The 22815-nt window shown below is 39.1% G+C and overlaps 1 protein-coding gene across 1 annotated transcript; it reads left to right on the forward strand.

Moving 5' to 3' along the window:
* Window positions 1-14492: 14492 nt before the first annotated feature.
* Window positions 14493-20980, forward strand: LOC103646255 (titin homolog). The gene is made up of 14 exons (XM_008670982.3): window positions 14493-14952; window positions 15572-15775; window positions 15872-16053; window positions 16322-16448; window positions 16527-16715; window positions 17299-17349; window positions 17431-18267; window positions 18411-18506; window positions 18590-18672; window positions 19099-19150; window positions 19286-19354; window positions 19432-19466; window positions 20023-20091; window positions 20180-20980. The coding sequence occupies exons 1-14, from the start codon at window positions 14812-14814 to the stop codon at window positions 20628-20630; spliced, it is 2586 nt and encodes an 861-aa protein (XP_008669204.1). The 5' UTR covers window positions 14493-14811; the 3' UTR covers window positions 20631-20980.
* The last annotated feature ends 1835 nt before the right edge of the window (window positions 20981-22815 follow it).

Here is a 22815-nt window from a genome sequence, read left to right on the forward strand (position 1 = left end):
ATGATCACATGGTTATCAGTGCTATCAAAGTGCATCCCATTTTCTACAATTTCCCATATGCTAGGATGGAGAGAGAATAAATGACTACGCATTTTATGACTCCAAAACAAATAGTCCTCTCCATCAAAGTGTGGAGGTTTTCCAAGGGGAATCGAAAGTAGATGCGCATTTGAATTATAGGGAATGGGAGAGTAATCAAAAGAATAATTTTGATTAACCATCTTTTTCTTTGACGAAGAGTAGTCGTCGTCGTTGTCGTCCCTTGGTGAAGAAGATGATGCATCACTATCGTAGTAGATGATCTTCTTGGTGCGTCTTTTCTTCTTCCCGTCCCTCTTCTTGTGACTCGAGCCTGAGTCAGTGGGCTTGTCGTCTCTTGGCTCGTTGAAGAGGGACTCCTTCTTCTTATCGTTGACTGCCATCCCCTTACCCTTAGGATCCATCTCTTTGGGCGGTTAGTCCCTTAGATGAAGAGTATGGCTCCGATACCAATTGAGAGCATCTAGAGGGGGTGAATAGGTGATCCTGTAAAATCAAACACTAATAGCCACAAAACTTAGTTTAAAGTGTTAGTACGACTAAGTAGCTTTGAAGCGAGTTCTTGTGAACACAACAATCATAGAGAAAGCAACACAAGAGACACGCGATTTTTATCCCGTGGTTCGGCCAAGTAACACTTGCCTACTTCCACGTTGTGGTGTCCCAATGGACGAGGGTTGCACTCAACCCCTTTCAAGTGATCCGATGATCAACTTGAATACCACGGTCTTTTCCTTTAGAGTTTGTTTTCCGTTTGCGAGGAATCTCCACAATTTGGAGTCTCTCGCCCTTATAATTGAGATCACAAAGAAAGCACAGAGTAAGGTTGGGGAGAGAAACACACACAAGACTCAAATCCACAACACAAGCATGCACACAAGTCACAACTTGAGCTCGAAACACAACACACGGAGTTCGCAACTCAAATGGAGCTCAAATCGCTAACACAGAGAATCAAAAGCGTGGAGTCGGAGTCTGGGAGTCTTAGAATGTTTCGTGAAAGCTTGGTGTCCTCCTCCATGTGCCTAGGGGTCCCTTTTATAGCCCCAAGGCAGCTAGGAGCCGTTGGAGGCCAAACTTGCCTTCTGTCGGGTGGTGCACCGGACAGTCCGGTGCACCACCGGACAGTCATTGTAGTTGTCCGGTGCGCGATCTCCTTCCAAATTAGGAGCATCCGACCGTTGGTCCTCGGGGTCGGTTGGCGCACCGGACAGTCCGGTGTGCCCAACCGACCATTGTTGCGGGCCACACGTCGCCTGCGGATTGCGCAGCTGACCGTTGGCGCTGGTGACCGTTGGCTCACCGAACAGTCCGGTGAATTATAGTTGTACGCCTCTGTGTTTTCTCGGGAGCAGCTGGTTCACCGCCGACCAGCCTGGTGCACTGGACACTGTCCGGTGCAACACTGGACAGTCCGGTGTACCACTGGACAGTCCGGTGTGCCTGACTAGAGTTGGTGTTGGCTGAACTTTGCCAACTTTTCTCCACTTTAATTCTTCTTTTCTTGGCACTGTTTCTAGCACTTAGATAACCACATTAGTTTACAAAATAATATACTAAGTCTAGAAACATACCTTATACTTTGATTTGCACTCTTCACATATTTTGCACATAAGAACTCAATTAATGTGTTGGGCATCTAATCACCAAAATACTTATAGAAATGGCCCAAGGGCACATTTCCCTTTCAAAAACAACTTAGAAATGACCCAAGGGCACATTTCCCTTTCAATTGCTACAGGCTCTAAAGTACATGATAAAAGCAGTATTTAGCATTTTAGTTAACCTAACCCGTCGTGTTGTATCCAGTAGTCCTCGAGAGAAAAATTCACTGGTATTGCCCCCCTACATCAACATTTGTCCCCATGATACAATTGTAAAACCATTGCCAAACTTTGAGAATGAAGGATCCAAAGACCTCTTGCTTCACATCAGCTCTCGAAGAACAATCCCAAAACTTTAAACATCAGCCTTGTTAGAGACTCTACAAGTGGTTGCAAACTCTGGTGCGATATACCCAAATGTACCACCAACATCAGTTGTGGCATGTGTTTGTGTAACTTGTATCAGTATCGCTAAACAAAAATCTGACAAGTACGCAATAAGATGTGCATCAAGGAGGAGGTTGCTCGGTTTTATGTCTCGATGAATTATTTGGGGTGTGCACCAAAGCCACATGTTCCAATCAAATTCTAGATGCTAAAGTTTCTTGTTGCTCGGATGAGGCTTTCGTAAGTAAGCTCAGGAGGTGCGTCAGTGAAAGTCACAACCACTTTTGTCCTTAAATTTGAAATATGTGCCCATTTCCTTCTTTCACACATAAAGAAGGTAAGGATCACAAGAAAATATATTACAACAGTCACGATTGCAACTAAAATCATGACTAGCACACCAAAATAACTCAATGGACTTCGATAATGATTGAAGGTTGGAATTTACTCACCTCAACCAAAAATGACTTTGAAGTCATAATATGTGGCTCATCGCCCAATTTGCTTTTTTGTTTGCCATAGCCCCTAGGGAGGCTATCGAGATCATTTGGAAAGAAAATTTCTGCTTCAAAATCTAGTAAGTCATATGTTCGTGCAATCTTCATTATCTCTAAATATATCAACGCAAGCATTTTGAAAAGCATGTCAAGACCTTGGAATTGTATAACCAAATAACACTAAATGAGTCATAACATATTACAACAGTGTATATAAGGCATAGAAGCTAGATTCTGGCATATCGAGTGAAGATACATAATCCGCATACATGACACTCCATTTGTTCTCTGAAACCCCTAAATGAAAGATCCTAGTAAACTAGCACCAACACTTGTAATCTTTGCATGTAGAATAGGAAATTACCCTCACAAAGCCCATGTCAATGTTATAGAATTTGAAAGAACAACAACAACAATATCATTATTAATGAGACAAAAACGTGAGAAGGGGTAGTACCATCGGAGGCGTCGACGTCGATGTATGTGACAGTGGGCAAGATGAGTAAGAGGAGCAGGCCACAGAGCGCGTATGTGGCGGCGAGCATCAGCAGCAGCCATTAGGCACGTGGACATGGTGTGCACGCGATGACTCTGGGGTCTCCCTCTTCCCCTTCCCTCAGATCCAAGTCTGTTTCTCCATTGCCTCCCTAGGCTAGAAAGAGAACCAGTCTCAATGAACCCCATACCCTAATCAATCTCACTCAAAGAAGCAGCTCTTCATGACTTGCTTCTAGATCAATCCATCCATCCTAGGTTCGCTCAATGCGCACATGAGCCATCGTCCATGGCATGGAGTACGACGTTGTCGCGCTTCCCCTGGTGACCGACCATTCGATGTGGTGGTCATCCGCAAACTTGACGATGAACTACGCGACATAGTTGCCGATGTGCTCGGATCACGCTTGGCTATGCATGGTAGAGAGGTTCCGACCGTAAGCGCCACGCAAGAGGACACACATGGTGAGAACCTACACGACCCACATTGTGTTGACCACAAGGCGGCGGAGGTCGATGGAGATGTCGCGCCTGTCCTCATTGGCAAAGAGGTACCTGCATAGTGACAATTGAGAAGCTGCATGTACCATCTTCGAAGGGCGCCACCTCTCGCATCTCCATGGGTGCGCTGCTTGATGACACATCGATGGCACCGGTGCCAGTGATCGAGGAGCTAGCACCCTCGTCCACACTATGTGACACCCGCATGGCTTTTACCTCATGGACGAGGTGCATAGTGCTATAGAGGAGTAGGAGAAAGGGTAGCCTAATTGGTGGAAGCGTCAAGGGGCGGGTGTGGAAGAGGATCGAAGGAAGAGGGGAAACATGGAAGCTGATGGGATCAATGAATGGGCTGGCACAGAGTGGAGAGTACACGAGGAGGATGCGACATCTGCAGAGTGGGGTGCGATCATGTAACTAAAGAAGTGTTCAGTGCAGCATGGGGTATGGATGGAGGAAGACCACTGATTGTTTACGAACAAATGCAAGGGGTTATTTCATAAAATTGTGATACAGGACGACCGTCGAAACTAGTGCTTTATAATAGTAGGGATTTCAGAAGAATAAACATGACAAAGGTCTTATTAGATTATGAGATATAATCAAGATCCCAACAGACATGACAAGATCTAGATAGTTACATCACACCAAACATGAGGTAGGATAATACCTCACATCAAGAGCTTGAACCTTTATAAAATCTTCGTGTCTTTTATGGCTTTACCTTTAGCTTTCGGTAACATGACGTGCCCCATTAATTCACTATCGAACAATCTTCGACAGTTAGTGCACTAGGCAGGGGGAGTCACACTGAGTACTAGAGAGTCGATGACAACCATGGGTTTCACATTGGGAGAAAAATTCATCTTCATCACCATGAGATTTATCGCTGACTCGCTCGGAAATCTTGAGCTCACCCTATACTTCTGTGTCTCTAGCGTTCCATGATCAATATTTTGTAGATCTAATCTCCATCTTGGTTAATCTAGGTTGATTAGATCTTATAACATCTACTTGTACTTGAACTCAACCACGACATCAACTCAGACTCGAACTCGAGTCTAACTCGAACTTCAACTTTGACCCCAACTTGAGGTTGGTCTCATACTTAGACTCATATAATCTATTTAAAGGTTGCTTTGTATTCATGGCAGATTATGGATACCAAGATGGTCACATCTCAGATCATGCATAAGATAGTGCTAATGCAGTAGTCAGGAATCACAAGAATTGAGACGACTTATGAGAGCATGACAGAGTTGTTCATGACCAGATCCAGATGGTCGACTTCCATGGCCAACAAGTCTACATAACACTGACACAGAACATCATGTTAGCGAAGCTTCTTCTTGATAGACTTATACCATTGCTACTCAAGGACAACACATAATCTCACAAAGACCTGAAACATATCAACAACATGATGGCTTATGCAACCATGTGTGTTGAGGCTCCAATGACTTAGATGCCGAGTCATGGCACTGTCGAGTCCTCGGAGGATCCAACCTAGAATGAGCAAGAGTACTCCTAAGAGAGTCAAAATTCTTCGCAGATCGAGTCCTGAGATCTCACCACTCGTAATCATCATGATGGGAATCGACCAACATCTCGGTTTGCCCAATATCAAGCTCGGACTCCACCGCATTGAAGAAACCTTCATGTTAAGTTGGATCGCCACCGCCACTAATAGAGTCATGATAATTCTAGGCACCAAGATCATGAGTATGGTGGATACGAAGTAGAACACGAAGTTTTTAGCTCTAGCCGAGTCCATCGAGATAAGGCTCTAGAGGGCCTCTTGGTTTCTATAATGAAGTTATTTACAGTATGCGTGACTAAAGTCAACTAGCCTAGGAACTTCAAGCCTTCAGTCAAAACATATGATGGTCGCACTAATCCATCAAACTGGCTTGGGATCTACCAATTATCCATCATAATAGCGGGAGGAGACTCTTCAGTTATGGCTAAATATCTGCACTTGTATCTTGGCTCTATATATTATAGTTAGGGAGTGGCTATTCATTATTCCTACAAACTTTATTGACTCATGGGAGGATTTGAAGAGGCAATTAATCAACAACTTTATCATGACTTTTGATTAAGAAAATGCTCAATACAACCTCAACAAGATTATTCAGAAGGAGGATGAGTCCTTGCATAGTTAAATCAAGCAGTGGCGTGACATGGAGATTAACATCTCCAACATGCCAGAAGAGACATCCATCTAAGTCTTTCATAAGGGCCATAGGGATCAGGGATTATTCTAGATGGTTGTATGCAAGGCTCCAACTACTCTTGCCTTTCTATTCCAGGTTGCCGACAAGTATGATTTGAGTGAAAAAGTTCCTCATCACATGTCATCATCTTAGAAGGATAAGGGCAATAAAGAGTAAAAGACAGAGCTAGGCAAAGGCCAATATAGAGAGTGCAAACTAGAGCACCGAGTCGAAATAACTATGGAACATGGGACTCGACAACAAACTTTCTCTCCAAGGAAGAACATGTTTCAGTACATCATGGAGGGATGATGCATCTATCATCTAGATAGGCAACATAAAACTCATGATTGTTGTCATAAAAGGGGTTTGCAAAAAAGTTACTTAGGGACATGAGCCTGAGTCATAGAAACTTGTGGTGAGCAAGAAAAATGACTTAGACAGAGATGGGAAAGCCAACTTCCTCGATCCAACTTAGGATATTATGTACATTTTTGAAGGCCCTGATTCTTATAAGTCTAAGAGAAAGCAGAAGTTGGAGGCAAGAGATGTATACATAGTTGAGTCGGCTACTCCCAAGTTTCTATAATGGTCAGAAGTATCCATTACATTCAATAGATTTGATCACCCTGATCATGTGCCACACACTATATGCTATCCACTCATCCTAAATCCAAAAGTGGGTGATGTTAGACTGCACTGAGTCCTTATCAATGGCGACAATAGTCTCAACATCCTCTTTGCCAAGACTTATAGGGAGATGGTGATATCTGAGAAATCACTAAAACCAAGTTTGGCACCTTTCTATGGAATTATTCTAGGAAAATCAACAACTGATTTGGGATAGATCATCCTATTTGTCACCTTCGGAACCGAAGATAACTTTTGTAGAGAGTTTCTATACTTCAGGGTAGTGGATATTGATACAGCTCACCATGCTATCATCAGAATACTTAGGCTCATGAAGTTCATGGAAATATCCCATTATACTTATCTAGTACTCAAAATGCTAATACATAATGGAGTAATCACCATCAAAGGCAACTTGAAGCAGTCTAACACTTGTGACAAAGAAGGTTGCAGCCTCATCGATTCATAGGTGATGTTGCCAAAGTGTGATAACTTGAAAGAAACCCTTAAGCAAATAAAACCTGAAGAAGGAAAAGTTATAGATCTTGAGCTGCCATAGAAGAAAGCATCATCAGTAACTCCATAGACCGAGTCGGCGAGTCCAAACTCACAAAGCAAGTCTAGTTAGACTCCCATAACTTGGCTAAGGTCACATACATCGGGGCTAACTTGGACCCTAAATAGAAACTCGCGGTCACCAACTTTCTTCAGGAGAACTAGGACATCTATGCCTATAAATCCATACGATATGTCTCGAGTCTCAAGGGAATTGATTAAGCATTCTCCCAATGTTAATCACAATGCAAGACCGATCAAATATAAGCTATGTCGTTTTGCTTAGGACTAAGGATATGATCAAGAAAGAGATAACTTGACTCCTCACTACATGATTCATTAAAGAAGTTTTTCATCTTGAGTGGGTTGCTAATTCTATACTAGTCTAAAAGAAGAATAAAGAATGGATAATATGTGTTGATTACACCGATTTGAACAAAGCATGTCTAAACCACGAATTGATTAGAATGAGGACTCTACCTCTAGATGTAACCTACTACCTTTCCTAGATTGTGACTCTAGATATCATCAGATTCTATTGAAGGGGAAGATCAAATCAAGAATATGTTTATAACTTCATTCATTGTATGTTGCTACACTACCATGTTTCTTTGGGCTTAAAAACATGAGTGATACATATTAGAGAGGGATTCAAAGTGCTTATTGTCTCAACTACATAGAAATATTGAGACATATATTGATGATGTCGTCATCAAGACTTAGGACAAAAAGATTTAATATCTAACCTGGTAGAGACATTTGAGAGTATGGGAAAATCCAACATCAAGCTCAAAAAAGGATTAAAGCCAATATAGAGAGGGTTGCTGCAATCATCAAGATGGATCCACTAAGTTATCTTCTGGATGTTTAGAAGCTGATAGGATGCATGGCATCTTTAAGTCGATTCATCTCAAGACTCGGCGCCCGGGGTTACCGCTCTTTAAATTGTTCAAAAAGTAAGATCAAATTAATTTGACTTAGGAGGCTCAAATGACATTGGAAGATCTTAAAGAATATATGACAAGTCCACTTATACTAGCTGCTCCCAAACGAGAAGTTTTACAACTATACCTCTATGCAACGACTCATGTGGTTAGTATGACTCTATTAGTTGAAAGAAAAGTGGAAGACAATGTCTATCCAATGTAGTTTTTGGTTTACTTCATCAAAGAAATCTTAAGTGAGTCCAAGGTTCGGTACTTCCATATTATGAAACCAACTTATGTGCTACTCACTACTTTCTGGAAATCGGTCCATTATTTCTAAGCATACTAGATTGAAGTTGACACATTATCTACATCAAGAGAAGTTATGCATAACTAAGACACTACATACTAAGTTACCAAGTGGCCCATAGAGCTTTTGGAATCTATGTAGATCATCATAAAAGCTCAAGCACTTAGCGACTTTGTGGTAGAGTAGACCAAGATACTGACTTCAATTGAAACAAAGATTCTAGATGACTGGACTATCAAGTTTGATGATTGCTACAACTCAACGAGGCTAGAGTAGGAGTGGTTGTTACTTCTACCAAGGACAAGAAGTTTAAACACACGCTACAAATATAGTTCCCTTCAAACAATGTTGTCAAGTATGAAGCCTTACTGCTCAGTCTGTATATGTCAGATTCAAGTCCTGGGTGACTTGATGCTTGTGATAAATCAAGTGAACAAATAGTGGACATGCAATGAAGAAAAAATGATGGCATATTGCCAGCAAATCCGGAAGCTTGAAGACAAGTTTGACGATATAGAGCTCCTACACATTCTTCGAACAAGAGGCAGACATCTTAGCAAAATTAGGCTCTTCAAGGCTACCAGTTCTACCAGGAGTTTTTCTACATGTGCAACATGCTCTATCTATTTAGATGAGTACAATATCCCCTTTGACTAAGTCATCCAACGGGTTAGACCATGACTCACCAAGACTCTGTCGACTAGGATCATAAGACCACTTGGAAAAAAATCATAGAAGAATTTGAATAGAATATTCGACAATGGAAGAAGTGCATGCTAGATTGAAAATAGGCACACTAAGAATAATTGGTCGGGGTAGAGTTAAACCAAAAGAAAAAAGAAGAAGGAAATAAGGTTTCATGGATACAAACCAAGTGTTTTGGCCCAAAATACAAAGGAGAAAAATCTAAATTTCTAAAAAAACAATTGCACAACACCATTTTAAAGTTTTAATTCAAACTTTTTTGACCAACTGAGTTTTAAACTCATTTATATTTATTTGAATTTTGAAATTGACAAATCATTTTGAAATTATTTTTGTTTTAAGTAAAAATTTAATAATTCATTTTTAAAACAAAACAAAACATATTTATGTTCTAACTAAAGTTTTCATAGTTCATTTTTCATTCAATAGAAAGGTGCAAGCAACACAAACACAACACATTTTTACCATATGTATATATATATGAATTGATTTAATTTATAAAAAACGTTAAATCTATCTTGAGATATATCTTGATAGTGCCTTCATTTTGAATTTTATATGTTACAGTGTTGTAAAAATAGATAACTTGATTTAAGATAAAACTAAATTACATTTTAGGACTGAGAGCGTAAGATTTATATTAAGAGTGTATGCTATTTTAAACCTTTATTTTTCTATGCCACGTGGTATAACATCCCCATCTTATTTATACGGGGTATTCATATGGAAGATGCGTTTGGAAGTACACCTAAGCACATATTCACACATTGTGTCATGAAGAGTCAAAATTAGAAAGTAGCTAAGTTCAAATTGGATGGACAATGAAAATGCAAGCTAAGATGTGTGGGAATTGAATATGAAAAGGTATAGATCGAAAAGTGGGTGAGGTTTGGGCCAAGGTTTAAAGATCGTCTAGGCCCAACCAATTGGCCTAAAGCTACAATAGAACCCTCAAAGCCTACTCATTATTTCACAACCCTATTCTATATGGCCGCCTATCCACCCATATATAATAGGCACACACAACATCTTCCCTGCCATCACTGACCCGCCGCCATTTGCGAGTCTTCATCTTCTTCTCCGCTTTGCCATCTGTGAGTGCTTTCTTTCATTTTGTGTCTATTTTATACTCAAGATGCTTAACTAGTTATGTTTGCTTTAATATAGAAATACACACAACATGATAAGGAAATATGAATATCTATGTTTGGCCATTGCAGTAGGGAGGAATGGTTCGATGGTTCCATGAGAGGTTTGCAACCATGGGGATTGTTGTTCTTGCCTATTTGGTGGTTCATATGCTTAATCATGTAACCTACCTATTGAGCATGATGACATATATGGGGTTGTTTAGCTCTATGCCACCATTTACCAGATGACAAACTACCAGTGACACCACAAAATTAAGGTTTGTGTTTAGTTAATCAAAATGTTGAGACAACCACAGAAAAAGGATAGTAGGAACTCAACACACATTGTAATGTTGGTTTTCGATACCACAACTATGACATCGACACACATGTGTGAATATGTGCTTAGGTCTGTGGCATATAACCATATAACCCATGAATGCTCTGAGGTAAATGTTCATATACCATAAGTAATTCACATCATTTTGTGATTATCTTTTCCTTATGTTGGGTTTCCATATGAAATGGAAGCTCTTATGGAAAGAGAGATCTTGTGTTACAATTATATTGTACAAAACACATTAAAGTTTAATGTAATATATATCACATTACAAACTATAATGAATACCATGCTTTTTAAAAGAAGTTGTGAAGAGTCATCTAGTAAGATTTGTAAGCAATCTACAAAATAGTTCCATGATGTTATGAGCTTGTGACATGGCCTTTAGAGTAGTTGATACATTTGGATTCATTTTTGTTCATGTTATCTATTTTTTTCTTTTAGGAAATAGATGTAGTGAACCATTTCATTAGCTCATTGAGCTAAACAAATGATTCACATTGTTTTTACACATTCCACCCTATTATCGATGTGCAAAGGTACACAACACATATTCCATGCATGCATCTAAAAAATCTACACATACCATGTCAATTATGTCAAAGAAATGCAATTTATTTTTTGGTCATGTTAATTCCTGTTTTTGCTTACATATTTCTTGAACAACTCTTGGCATCATTGTAAAAAAACTATAGCAAGTGGATATACAATATTAGTTTATTTTTTGACGTGAGTGTGATTATTGATGATTTCGCAACATTATTTATAGTGTGAAGATAGACGAGGGAGTGAGGATTTGATTATTAGTTATAATGAGTTTGGGAATACAACATATCTTAGTGTATTTTCCTAACTATTAGTTAGGATCTCATGAAATGAGTCGATAAATGTTTTCATACACAGGTAGAGTTTTTTCATCTAAGACAAATGAGAACTATGATAATCATGTGAACACAAGATATCTTAGTAAATTTTTTACACACCTTAATTCATTTTATTTATTGTTATTGTAAAATCTTTGATGTTTTTCTTTGTTTATATTTAGCGATTATATATGCGTGGAACCATTATGTCCATTTACAGAAGATAAAAAATGCTTTCTAGAGATTTTTACTCAAAGGACTTGTTAGAGATTTTTAGTGTAACAAGACTTGTGAAACAATCATGAAGTCATGATATATAGGGTCTATGAAATGTTTATATGAAAACACATAAATCTTTTGTGAGCTACAATTAAGAGCTCAATAAATAAGGTTGATGTTTGTGGCTAATGTTAGAGGTTTGGCACAACAAACATAGCTATTATTTTGGCACATGTTTGATTTGGTGACATCTTGGAATGAGATGGTCTCATTCCGACTATAGGACGTGATGTTCTCATTATGCATTTGGTCAGTGGGGTAGCCAATTGGTGGTCCCGGTGGGCTGCAACAATACACTAAGCTACCCCACTGGACCACCAGTCCACCGAGGCAAAAAAATAATGTATATTATATTTGTATTCTAAATATTATATCTACAGTTTCATATGTTATTCTTATCTTTATATTCTCAATTGTATAACAAATCATTATGGATTATACTAAATTATTTATGAAATTTTTCTTAAGCCATACCTCATGAAAAATCATTGCTACGCCACTACATTTGGTTGAAAAGAAAAGCATGTTTTTGTTTTTAGTTTGGTTGGACTGATAGAGAGGATTGTAATAGATATAGTTTTCATATCGTTAGTCACCATGAAATTTAGATCCACTTGACAACCTATCATCGATAGCTTTTATTCCTCCTAAATTATTTATATATTGTTCCTGCTCTCTGGCATGCCTTCCACCTCGCTATGTGTGTTGCCCCTACAAAGCCACTCGCATAAGCTTAATATTAGCACAACAACCCCTAATGGCACCCTCATTGTGCCTCCTACCCTCCCCATGCATGCACACCCATCGTGTTGCCTACCTCGAGAACTCATGTACAATAAGCCACGTGTTTGTCTAGGAGCCTCCACCTCATCAATTCCACTTGCCTTAAGCCCATTAATGCCTCCTTGCTAACCAACACCTTGCCCCAACACTTAGCACTTAACACAGATGGAGTAGCTATGAAACCCATAAGAGACGAGCCCATTCAATCGATTCATGGTGATGGTGGGCATCCACCAGGGTTGGACATCCTCCCCCCAAAGGATGGCAGTGGGATAGTTTTGGGTCGAAGATCCGTATGTTTTGGGTCTAGTGGATTCAGGTTCTAGTTTGATTTTCCACCACAATTTTTAGGTTCGGAGATTAAAAAATTATCAGGTTCGATTCTAGGATTTGGTTTTCACTCTCAAATGTCCAATGAAAGTTCAAAATGGATTTTGGATAAAAACTTATATGTTTTATTCATAAATTGTTTAGGTAAGCTATTAACTTTGTTCTAGGTTAAGTCGTAAAATTGTATGTTGTTTATTCCTTCTTGTTTATATGCATGTGTTGTTATAAATTTCTTATTGCTTTTGTATTTCTATATATAGTGGTGGGTTTAAGGGATCTTGGATTTGGTTTCAGGTTTGGATTATCACTTGAAATAATGTTCGTGACAATTTCAGGTTTAGGTCCATGAAAACTCTACCTAGTCAGTATTCGCGTCGTATCCTTACTTCTCTCTAGTTGCCCCCTAAACAAACAACATTCAGAATATGATTGACTCATCCCATCCCCATGTCCTCCCAACCAAATATATGTTTAGTTAGAGTTCAGACGATACAACAAAAAGTTTGAATATAAACCGTGGACAATATACATTACAATTATTTTTCCTTATACTCATTAATGGAGTACACATCTATTTTTATCACTAATAGAAACATATGCAAACATGACTAATTCTGAGTTGGGTGACAAATAAGACACTGGACACACTATTAGCTAGGGATCCAAACATGACCATATGTAATCATTGTGGTAAGTAATAACACTATCTAGACTACTAATTATGGATCCATATGAGACAAGTAATTTAGCTAATAGGTAAGATACTAGCTAGACTATTAATTAGAGATATATTGATGTAAGATACTAACTAGGCTAGGCTATTAGCTAGAGATATACTGGAATAGAGTTAATAGGTAAGACACCGACTACTAGCTATGGATTCAAGCGAGACACATGTATTCTAGGTGTTATACATCAACTAGATTATGGGATGGAAGACAGAACAACATATAATTTTAGTAGCTATAGTTTTTAGCTAATATAAATAAATCATAAACCAACACTTAATATTAAATCATTTTAAATAAGCATTCGCATTAAAAGAAAACATAAAAGAGAAAATGTCAAAGCCCTTAGAAACCCCAAACCCTACATTTTGATCATTTTTTTAAAAAATGACATGAGCTCTAATTATCACTTTAAGATGAAAGCTAATCGTAAGTTGGGTGGTAGGTAAGACACTAGTCAGACTATTGGCTAGGAATTCAAACAGCACCACATGTAATCCTAGTGGTAAGATACTAGCAAGACTATTAGTTATGGTCTTATCGATCCATATGAGGCAGGTGGTTTAGGTGGTAGGTAAGACGGTAGCTAAACCATTAGTTAGAGATATATTGTTGTAAGATAATAGTTAAACTATTAGTTAGAGATCTATCGAAATAGAGTTAGAGGGTGTTTGAATTCACTAGAGCTAATAATTAGTTAACTAAAAATTATTAGTGAAATTAGCTAGCTAATAAATATCTAGCTAGCTATTAGCTAATAGTTGAACTATTGTTTTAGACTGTTTAGATGTATACAACTAATTTTAGCAGCTAACTATTAGCTCTAATGCATTCAAACACCCCTTTTAGCCACAAACTATTAGCTAGATTCAAGTGTGGTAGTTGGGTATTATTAAAAGTAAACTAAAAGAAAAAAATTTCAAAAGCTTTTAGAAAACCTAAACCCTACAAATCAAACATTTTTAAAAACAATGGTAGGAGCTCTACCTCTCATCTAAGACAAAAAATTAAAATTTATACACAAATAAATTTTAAGATTTGCGTTTATATTTTTTCAAACGATAAACATGCATTTTTCGAACTAATCACCCTGGTATGAATATGAACCCTCCTATCTGCCGCCAACCTTTTCCTTCCATATATTTTTAATCGGAGCCAACCCGATTTTTGTTACCTGTCTCGTCGTAGTCTTTGTTTGGAACCGGTATTTTTGGTGAACTGGTTGAAGAGGCAACAGCTCAGCTGCTCAACCTCAGCCAACTCAGATGTTCCCGTTGCACGATTCGAACGGCGGCGAATCGCAAAAAATTGGGAGGGAGAGGTCGAGTGCGAACGCCTCCTCCTCGCCGCCACCGCCACCGCCGCCGCCACCACCACAACCGGCGTCTCGTCGGCTATAAAACCCTACCCCTTCTAGTCTTCCCGTCGCCACCAGCCGCCTCGCTGAAACCCTAAACCTCTCTCCCCGTTAGGTCTCCCCCAGCGCCCCGACGATGGCGGAGGACGCACCGCCTGCAGCCCCTGTGATGACGCCGGAGGAAGTGCAGGCTGAGACCGAGCTGCGGATGCGCGACATAGGCCAGCGCTTTGGTGCTATCCCAGAGGACCCCGACGAGCTGCTCCGGTTACTCGAAGTGAGCGTTGTCCCAGCGAACCTTTGCTTTCGCCCTAGTTATCGTGCTCTGTTTCCGTGTGTTCGTCAATCGAGCGTGTTGAGATGTAACTTGCCTTGCAATTGTTTATCGTTTTGCCTAGCTATCGTACTCTGTTTCCGTTGTGTTCGTCAATCAGGCAAGTCGAGATTTAGCTCGCGTTGAATTGTTTGTCGGTTTTTTTTTCTTAAGAAACCTGCATTAGCCGGTGGCCCATCCGGCTTAGGATTGGAGAAAATGGTTCTCTGTTGATTGATTAGTCTGTGCGGTTTTGAGTAGGCTGGAACAGTTGAACAGAGATAGAGATGACATTTTTAATTATTTAGGTTTCATTTGTATTCTTTATAATGCAAAGTATGCCCGAGTTGATCACTCATCTAGATTACGATTGAAGAAAAAAGGCTGCTTTGTTAGTTGATGAGGCCATGTGATCCTGAGTAGTTTGCATGGAGATGTTGCTTGCATTGCAATGGTTTAGTTTTTTTGGTGATTGTTTATGATTGGTGATCTATGGACTAGTTGGTAGCTCATTTAGTTCAGGATTATATATAAGGTTTGTCCTTTTCACATTAGAGCTGGAATTGCTTGTTCATTTGTGCAGGAAGCCGAAATCTGGTTGTCCAGGGTGGATCAATCTCCGCCCGAGAGCATGTACAATGCTCTTCGCCCCACCATGGCTGTTTTGATTACAAATGAGCTACTGGAGCACCCTGATCCCAACGTGAAGGTTGCTCTCACCTCTTGCTTAACAGAAGTTACCAGGATTACTGCGCCAGAGGCCCCCTATGATGATGATGTTATGAAGGTGAGATCTGTTGCCCTTCTTGGGATGAAACGATGGTGTTTGGGATGGAACGATGGTGTCTATATGTACCGACCATTGCTATTTTTCTTGTTGCAGGACGTGTTTAAGAGAGTCGTAGAGACTTTTGCTGAGTTGGATGATATGAACAGCCCCTCCTTTGCAAGGAGGGTTTCGATCCTTGATTCTGTTGCAAGGGTTCGTTGTTGTGTTCTGATGTTGGATCTTGACTTGGACCATATGATACTGGACATGTTCCGCCATTTTTTTAAAACTGCCTCGTAAGAAACTTCCATCACATTTATTTTTAATCATAATTTTTGCATACACTTGGTGCTATATTTTTTAAGATATGACAAATGGACTGAGACAATAATGTAATTGTGGCATCTTTAGATCCCAAAGAAAGATTTCATTGCTGTGATGGTAGTCATAAAATGCATGTGTTCCTATTATATATGTTCCCATCATGCATGAATGCTGTCCTTATTTATCTACTGTGGATATTATATTTCTCATCTTATTTATTCCCTTCTTTGTATATTTCAGCACCAAGCATTCAGAACAAGTCACCCACTGTATGGAAATTATAATGATGTTTGTAATTCAGGAGAGCGATGATGTCCATGCTGAACTGGCATCATTCCTTCTTCAGAACCTTACAAAAGAAGCACAAGTAATCTGATCCTCTGTTGTTTGCATCACCAACTAGTTATTGTCATCTTGTACTAAAATTTCTGTCCTTACTTTACAGGAAACTCTCCCGGCATCTTTTGGACTTGCAGAGAGGGTACTAGGCCTATGCAGGGACAAGCTCAAACCAGTGTTTCATGAGTTACTTAAGGCCACTCTCTTGGATGAATACAGCAATGTTGTTACGATGTTGTTCCAAGATGCTTCAGATGCTGGAGAGAACAATGTCGATGCATCAGGAAAAGACATGGTTAGTTAAATCACCAGTATAATAGAAATTGAGTTTATGGGCTGATGAATACATGCTGAAAGTTTGTTGGTCTAAGTATTAGTTCATTTTTGTGGGCTTGTGGCATGGTTGATCTATTTTTGGATGCTTAATCAAACGAGAAAAGGCTGCTTTTGTAAGAGTTTGACAGAAAGGGGTTCTATTTCTCCTGTTATTGAGATACTGACAGGAGATGAACATGGGATCTATACCGTTATTACAGGCATGTATATTCAAGATTGTAGGGTTTGGCTGGAGCAAAAGTCAGAAGCTTTAAACCCTGCTATCTCGAAAGGGAGCTATATTGACCATAATATAACATGTGAAATTTCAAAGTAACATTTTTGTTATGTACTAATTCCTCTAGATAGTGTATGTGCACAAATATGATGGTATGTATAGTCATGTACTCATGTTGGATTTCTGGTACTGCCAGTAGCATGATCCACCATTTTTTTTAATGCATATAATCTCTTCAATGTGATAGCACTAAGAGTCACCCCCTGGGTATGCGTATGTTTCAATTGTGTGCTAAGTTTCTCTAAATTATTATTATATTATGCAGGCAGCTGAAGGTAAACTTTCTGAAAAGTCTGTTTCTGATGAGTCACGACAGGTATACATCTACAGATGTTCAGTATCTAACATTCTATAGAGTGAGGTAGATACCACAAGTTTATATTTTCTTATTTTTCAGGAAACTTCAAAGGTAGACCGAAATGTCAATTGCCTAGGCCAAGAAGGTACTAGCCCAAGTAGTACTCCAACAACTGCCATTAGCAATGGTGGTGCTCCGATTGACAATGTCAAGTCTCCAGATGAACCAGATTCTTCAAAACAGAAGCAAGAACTGACTTCTGGTGACGAACAGACACCAGATTCTTCTAAACAGAAGCAAGAACTGACTTCTGGTGATGAGCAGACACCAAATTCTTCTAAACAGAAGCCAGAACTGACTTTTCTTGACAAGCAGACCAAAAGTTCTGAGCAATTGGTATCTTGTGATGTAGAAGTACAAGAACCAGTGACTGTTGGAACTGAAAAGCTATCTGATATCAATTCAAAGAAAGATCACAAGCTTGGTTCTTCCACCGGATCTGAGATGACTGAACAACCCAAGGTTGTTAAAGACAATGAGAGTCTAGTAGCATCTGAGTTATCCCCAGAGACAAATGATGGTGATAAAAAGCAGCTAACAGAGTCTGGCAATATAACTGCTGACGAATCATCAAAACCAATCGATACTAAACCTGCTTCTGTTAAACCAAAGAGGGGCCGACCTCCAGCAGCAAAGTCTCAGGAGAAAAAGCCTGTTGGAAAGAAACAGGCATCAAACCTAAAATCTCCAAAACTTGATCCTGTCACTGATTCTGTAGGGAGAGCTACCAGGCAACTGAATAATGATGTTGCAAAGTCTTCATCAACTAAGGCTGTTGATGGAGAATCTGGGAAGAAGCAACATAAAACCAGTATGAAATTTCAGAAAGAAGATGCCGCCTCTGATAAAGACACCGATGATGATATTAGTTTGAAGGTACCTTTCTTGTTTATTAAGCGACGCCTTAATTCCATCACTAAAATCGTTCATCATGTTTTGACCTTTTCTGTTTACACTCCCCCCTCTCTAATGTGGTCTTCCACAATGACTTGATTTTTTCATCAATTATCATAATTCAGGAAATGGTGTCCCCAACAAGGATTGATAAATCAAAAGGCCAACAAGAAGATAGAGGGACGTCATCAAAAAGGAAACGTCTGCTGGAAGCTCAAGATGTATACATGCTTGACACACAGTGAATTGTCTTTGACCTTATTTCTGTTTCAGTTTGTCAGAACCTTTTCTGTTCTGTTGGCAGACCCCTGTATCGAAGAAAAACAAAATGCTTGACAAAAACCTTATTGGCTCAAGAATTAAAGTTTGGTGGCCAGATGACAAAATGTAAGGCTGATGATCAACATATGTGTTTCTTATCAGTAATTGTGTTCTTGCAGTAGTTAATATATATTATTTTTTGTACCGATTTTTTTGTCTGTGGCAATGTCATGGATGTTTCTATAGTGAAGTTATTTGATTTTTTGTGATCATATATTTTATTGCTGACCACCTTTTGGATGCACCGTGGTTGGCTGGTTGCTATTATGAAGGCTTCCAAGTCTGCATTGTGGTTGCTATTTCTTTCTTTTCTATATATAAACCGCCCGTGGATTGGTCTTCTGGTTGGAACTGTACACAACTTATGGTTTTTCTTTTTGTTTCCTTAAATCTTCTTTTTTGATAACAGTGTTGAAAGCTGAAATGCTATTTGCTCCATGAGTTATGCTAGCATGCTGGTTGGTTGGTTTTGAAACATTTCTTGGTTTGCAGGTTTTATGCGGGTGTTGTTGAATCATTCGATGCCTCGTCAAAGAAGCACAAGGTGCCCATTCACTCTTCATTTGTTCCTTAAGCCTTTAGCATGTCTGAATGAGAAACAATTTTAGTGATGGAATTCTTATTTTTCTCTTAAACAAAACCGAATATGATGTTTGGACCCTGTCCTCTTGGCACTCAGGTTTCGTATGATGATGGTGATGTTGAGGTACTAGCTCTTAAGAAGGAAAGATGGGAGTTCATTGCTGAGGTATTTCCATTGTGTTTGAATTTGATGCAGTTATATGTATCCTCTTTCCTTTTTGTGATTCATTTGTCATCCTGCAGGAACAAGGCGCTGATCCTGATGTGGCATCTAATATGTAAGAAAAACAACTTCTGTGTTTGAGATGACAATCATAATTGTGCCAGAACGTTAAACAGTATAATATGTGATTGTATGCACAACTGCAGTTTCCTCTTCCTCGTATGGCTTGTGCTTAAGTTGCTAGAAGCAGCTTCTTACACTTACTGGGTTACTAGTTTCAAAACTAAAAAACAAAACAGTGGTAGCATCCACACACTTGATTTTCCAAACAACCAATGTTTGTCCCATAAGTTTTAAGCTTTTATGTGAATTCTTCTATGTGCTTTTGTCTCTGTCCTCATCTCCAACCTAACCTGTCTAGCTTGCCTTTGATCTGTTTGATTGTCTAGCTATCTTTGCTATTTGGTGGTAACCACCAAATGGAGATTCTGAAGTTGATTCATTCCTAATTGTTTTTTAACACATGTGGAGTTACTTTCTATCCCTATTGATCAACTTTGGTTATTTTGTTCACACACACACACGATAGTCCACTCCTGTTCATTGTTCAGGTTATAACTTAACGCTAAAGGTTTCATTTGTTAAATTATGAGTTGTTTCTTGTAAACCAGGCCACGTGGCAGGAAAGCTAAAGGGAGCTCGGTTCAACAAATGGAGGGAAAAACAGGAACACCTCAAAGGTAAGTGTTTAGTATTATGGATGTGCTATCTTGATCACATTGCACACTTGGTAGCTTATGTGAAACTACCTAACTGTTTTATGCACAGTGATGTTAAGAATTCTCCCAAGAAGAGAGGGCGCCCAAAAGGTGTGCGCTCCAGCAATAATATGCCAAATGCTGATAGCTCTGTGACTCCAGCCAGACTGAAGGGAAAAAGTGTCGAGAAGGATACTGAAGAGACACCTAAGACTGGCAGTAACTCTAAGAAGGAAGGTGCAAAACCCTCTCGATCTACTGGAAAGGCTAAGGATTCTGTTGTCAAGGCAAGCAGCAAGGATGAGGCTGATAGCACCGACAACTCAAAGGATGCTGCTGCCAGTGAAGACAAGGATTCAAAAGATGAAGTGAAATCCAGTGAAGCTATCGATGGATCCAAGACAAATGGCCTTTCAACCAAAAGGAAGCCAGATGAGAATGAAGGTGAGTCATCAGAGGAGGAGAAGGCGTCTACTAAAACTACTACCAGAAAGAAGCGCAGAAGAAAGAGCCGCAACTAGTTGCCCAGAAGCTATGCAGCTCATCATCTAAGTGGCGTTCCGCCCTTGCAGTCTCAAGTCTCAAAGATGTTGGCATGAGGCATGCCATGTACTGTACGCTTTATATTCACTGGACCGGTTACCAGCTTAGCGCTTTGGTAGTTGGCCATTATGAGTCAGCTCGTAGTTATAGCAGTCTTAAACTCTCAATAGGAGCTGTAATGTTTGGTCTTACTTTTTTTTTGTTTCTCCTTGCCAACGGCTGTGCCTCTGGCAAAAATGGATTTGATTCTTGCTTGGGTTCAAGCTTTTGTGTTAAAACGTGATGCAGTTTGAGTTATCTGCTGGCAAACAGAAATACGTTCCTCTTATGAAGCGAATCTTGCAAAAGGAAGGCACACCAAAGTTCGTTGTACTTAACGTGATTTTCCCTGTCTTTTTTTTAAAAAATGTGATTTTCCTACTTTTTTGTTTTCCCTATTTTATCTTCTAACTCGACTTATCTGTTTTAAAAAATGCTTGATTGTACCTCTTCTGATATTCACTATTCGGGTAATCGGGCATCTAGTCTTCATTATCTACCTGCAATATATAGAGACAAAAACACTATAAAATCAATAGAAACCGGTATAGATTAAAGTCAAACGAACACGCGTTAGAAGTTGTTTCTTGATTTTAGTAATCAGCAGCTCAATTTAGTCAAGGGTGAGGTCCGCCCTCTAATGCTAGATCTTTACTCCCACTTCGAGTTATCTCAACCTCTACACGAGGATCTACCGCTCTTTATATGTTAGTCCATCTCGTATGCATATAACTAGAGAAATCAACGAGTGATCTTTTTAACTTCAGCCTGAAATTCGTTTCCGCTCATAACCTAAAAATTGCTACTCAGACCACGTAACCAACTCAGCTAGAGGTCAAGATCAACTTTTGTGATCTTCCTCGATCGGGGCTCCAATTGAACTTCTTAATATGATACGGTAAAAGAGGGTCTTTCCACTATCCACTGAGTTTTTAATTTAGTCAAGGGTTGCAATTTTTACTGAATCACATTCCTCTTTTTTTTACAGTCTAGTAGATTTATAAAAATTAACAAAGGTATGTACTCTATCAACTCTAAATTATAGTAAATTTTAAACTTTTATATATACATATGTACTTAAAGATATAAACACGTACACATGCTCATGTACATAGCGTAAACAATATATCTAAAAAATAAAAAGTCTTATGATTTATTGTAATAATAGAAAGTCTTTTATGCGTTTATTATAAAAACATATTCCAATATTTATTAATAATATTTGTTATAGATCATAATTTTTTTGTTGTATATTAAGTCATTTTTAAAGTTAGGTAATCGAAAACGAGATTCTCAGTCATTTTGAACGAAAAAGAGTAGCTCAATCATTACTATTTAGGACTTGTTTAGGGGTTACTATTTAGGACTTGTTTAGGGGCAAGGAGATTGCAAGATTGAAGGGGATATAATCCTATTGCTATTTAAAATTGAATAGCAAGTGAATTCTAGCCTCTTCTGGATCTCTTGCTATTTAAATTTAAATAGAAGAGGATTTTAGCCTCTTTAAGGCTTGTTCAGTTTTATCAAAATTCATATGGATTGGAGGGCGTTAGATGAGTTTCGATCCATAGCTAGTCAAAATCCTTCACAATTTTTTCCAATCCCTTCTAATCCATGAGTCATAGAAATAACAGAACAAGACCTCAAGGCTTGTTTGATACTATAGTATTCATCTCAATACACATGGGTTGAAGGAGATTGTGATGTAAATTAAACTAATTTACACCCAATCTCGCTCAACCCATGTGTATTAGGATAAATACTAGACTATCCAAACATAGTCTCAGAATTGGTTTGGTGATAAGAGAATTGTAGAGAATCCATGGAAAAGAAAAATCTATTGTTATTTAATTTTAAACAGAAAGAAATTTTCTCTCGATAGATCTTTCCAATTTTCTTAACACCAAACTAGCTCTCAATTCCCTTACTCCCAAACGTGCTTGTTGGAACCAGCCGTCGAAGATCGACGCCGGCGAGTCCGCGACGCCGGCCGGTGGTGACCGCGGACGCTGGAAACTTAGGAACGAGAGTACAAGAGAAGACACGAGATTTCTCTGCAAATGCGTGCAGTTAGCACCAATGCAATCCTTGTTCCTTTTATAGCGGGATTTTCCCGTGTTCCCC

Source organism: Zea mays, chromosome 2, assembly GCF_902167145.1.
Source record: "Zea mays cultivar B73 chromosome 2, Zm-B73-REFERENCE-NAM-5.0, whole genome shotgun sequence".
Classification (NCBI taxonomy): Eukaryota; Viridiplantae; Streptophyta; class Magnoliopsida; order Poales; family Poaceae; genus Zea; species Zea mays.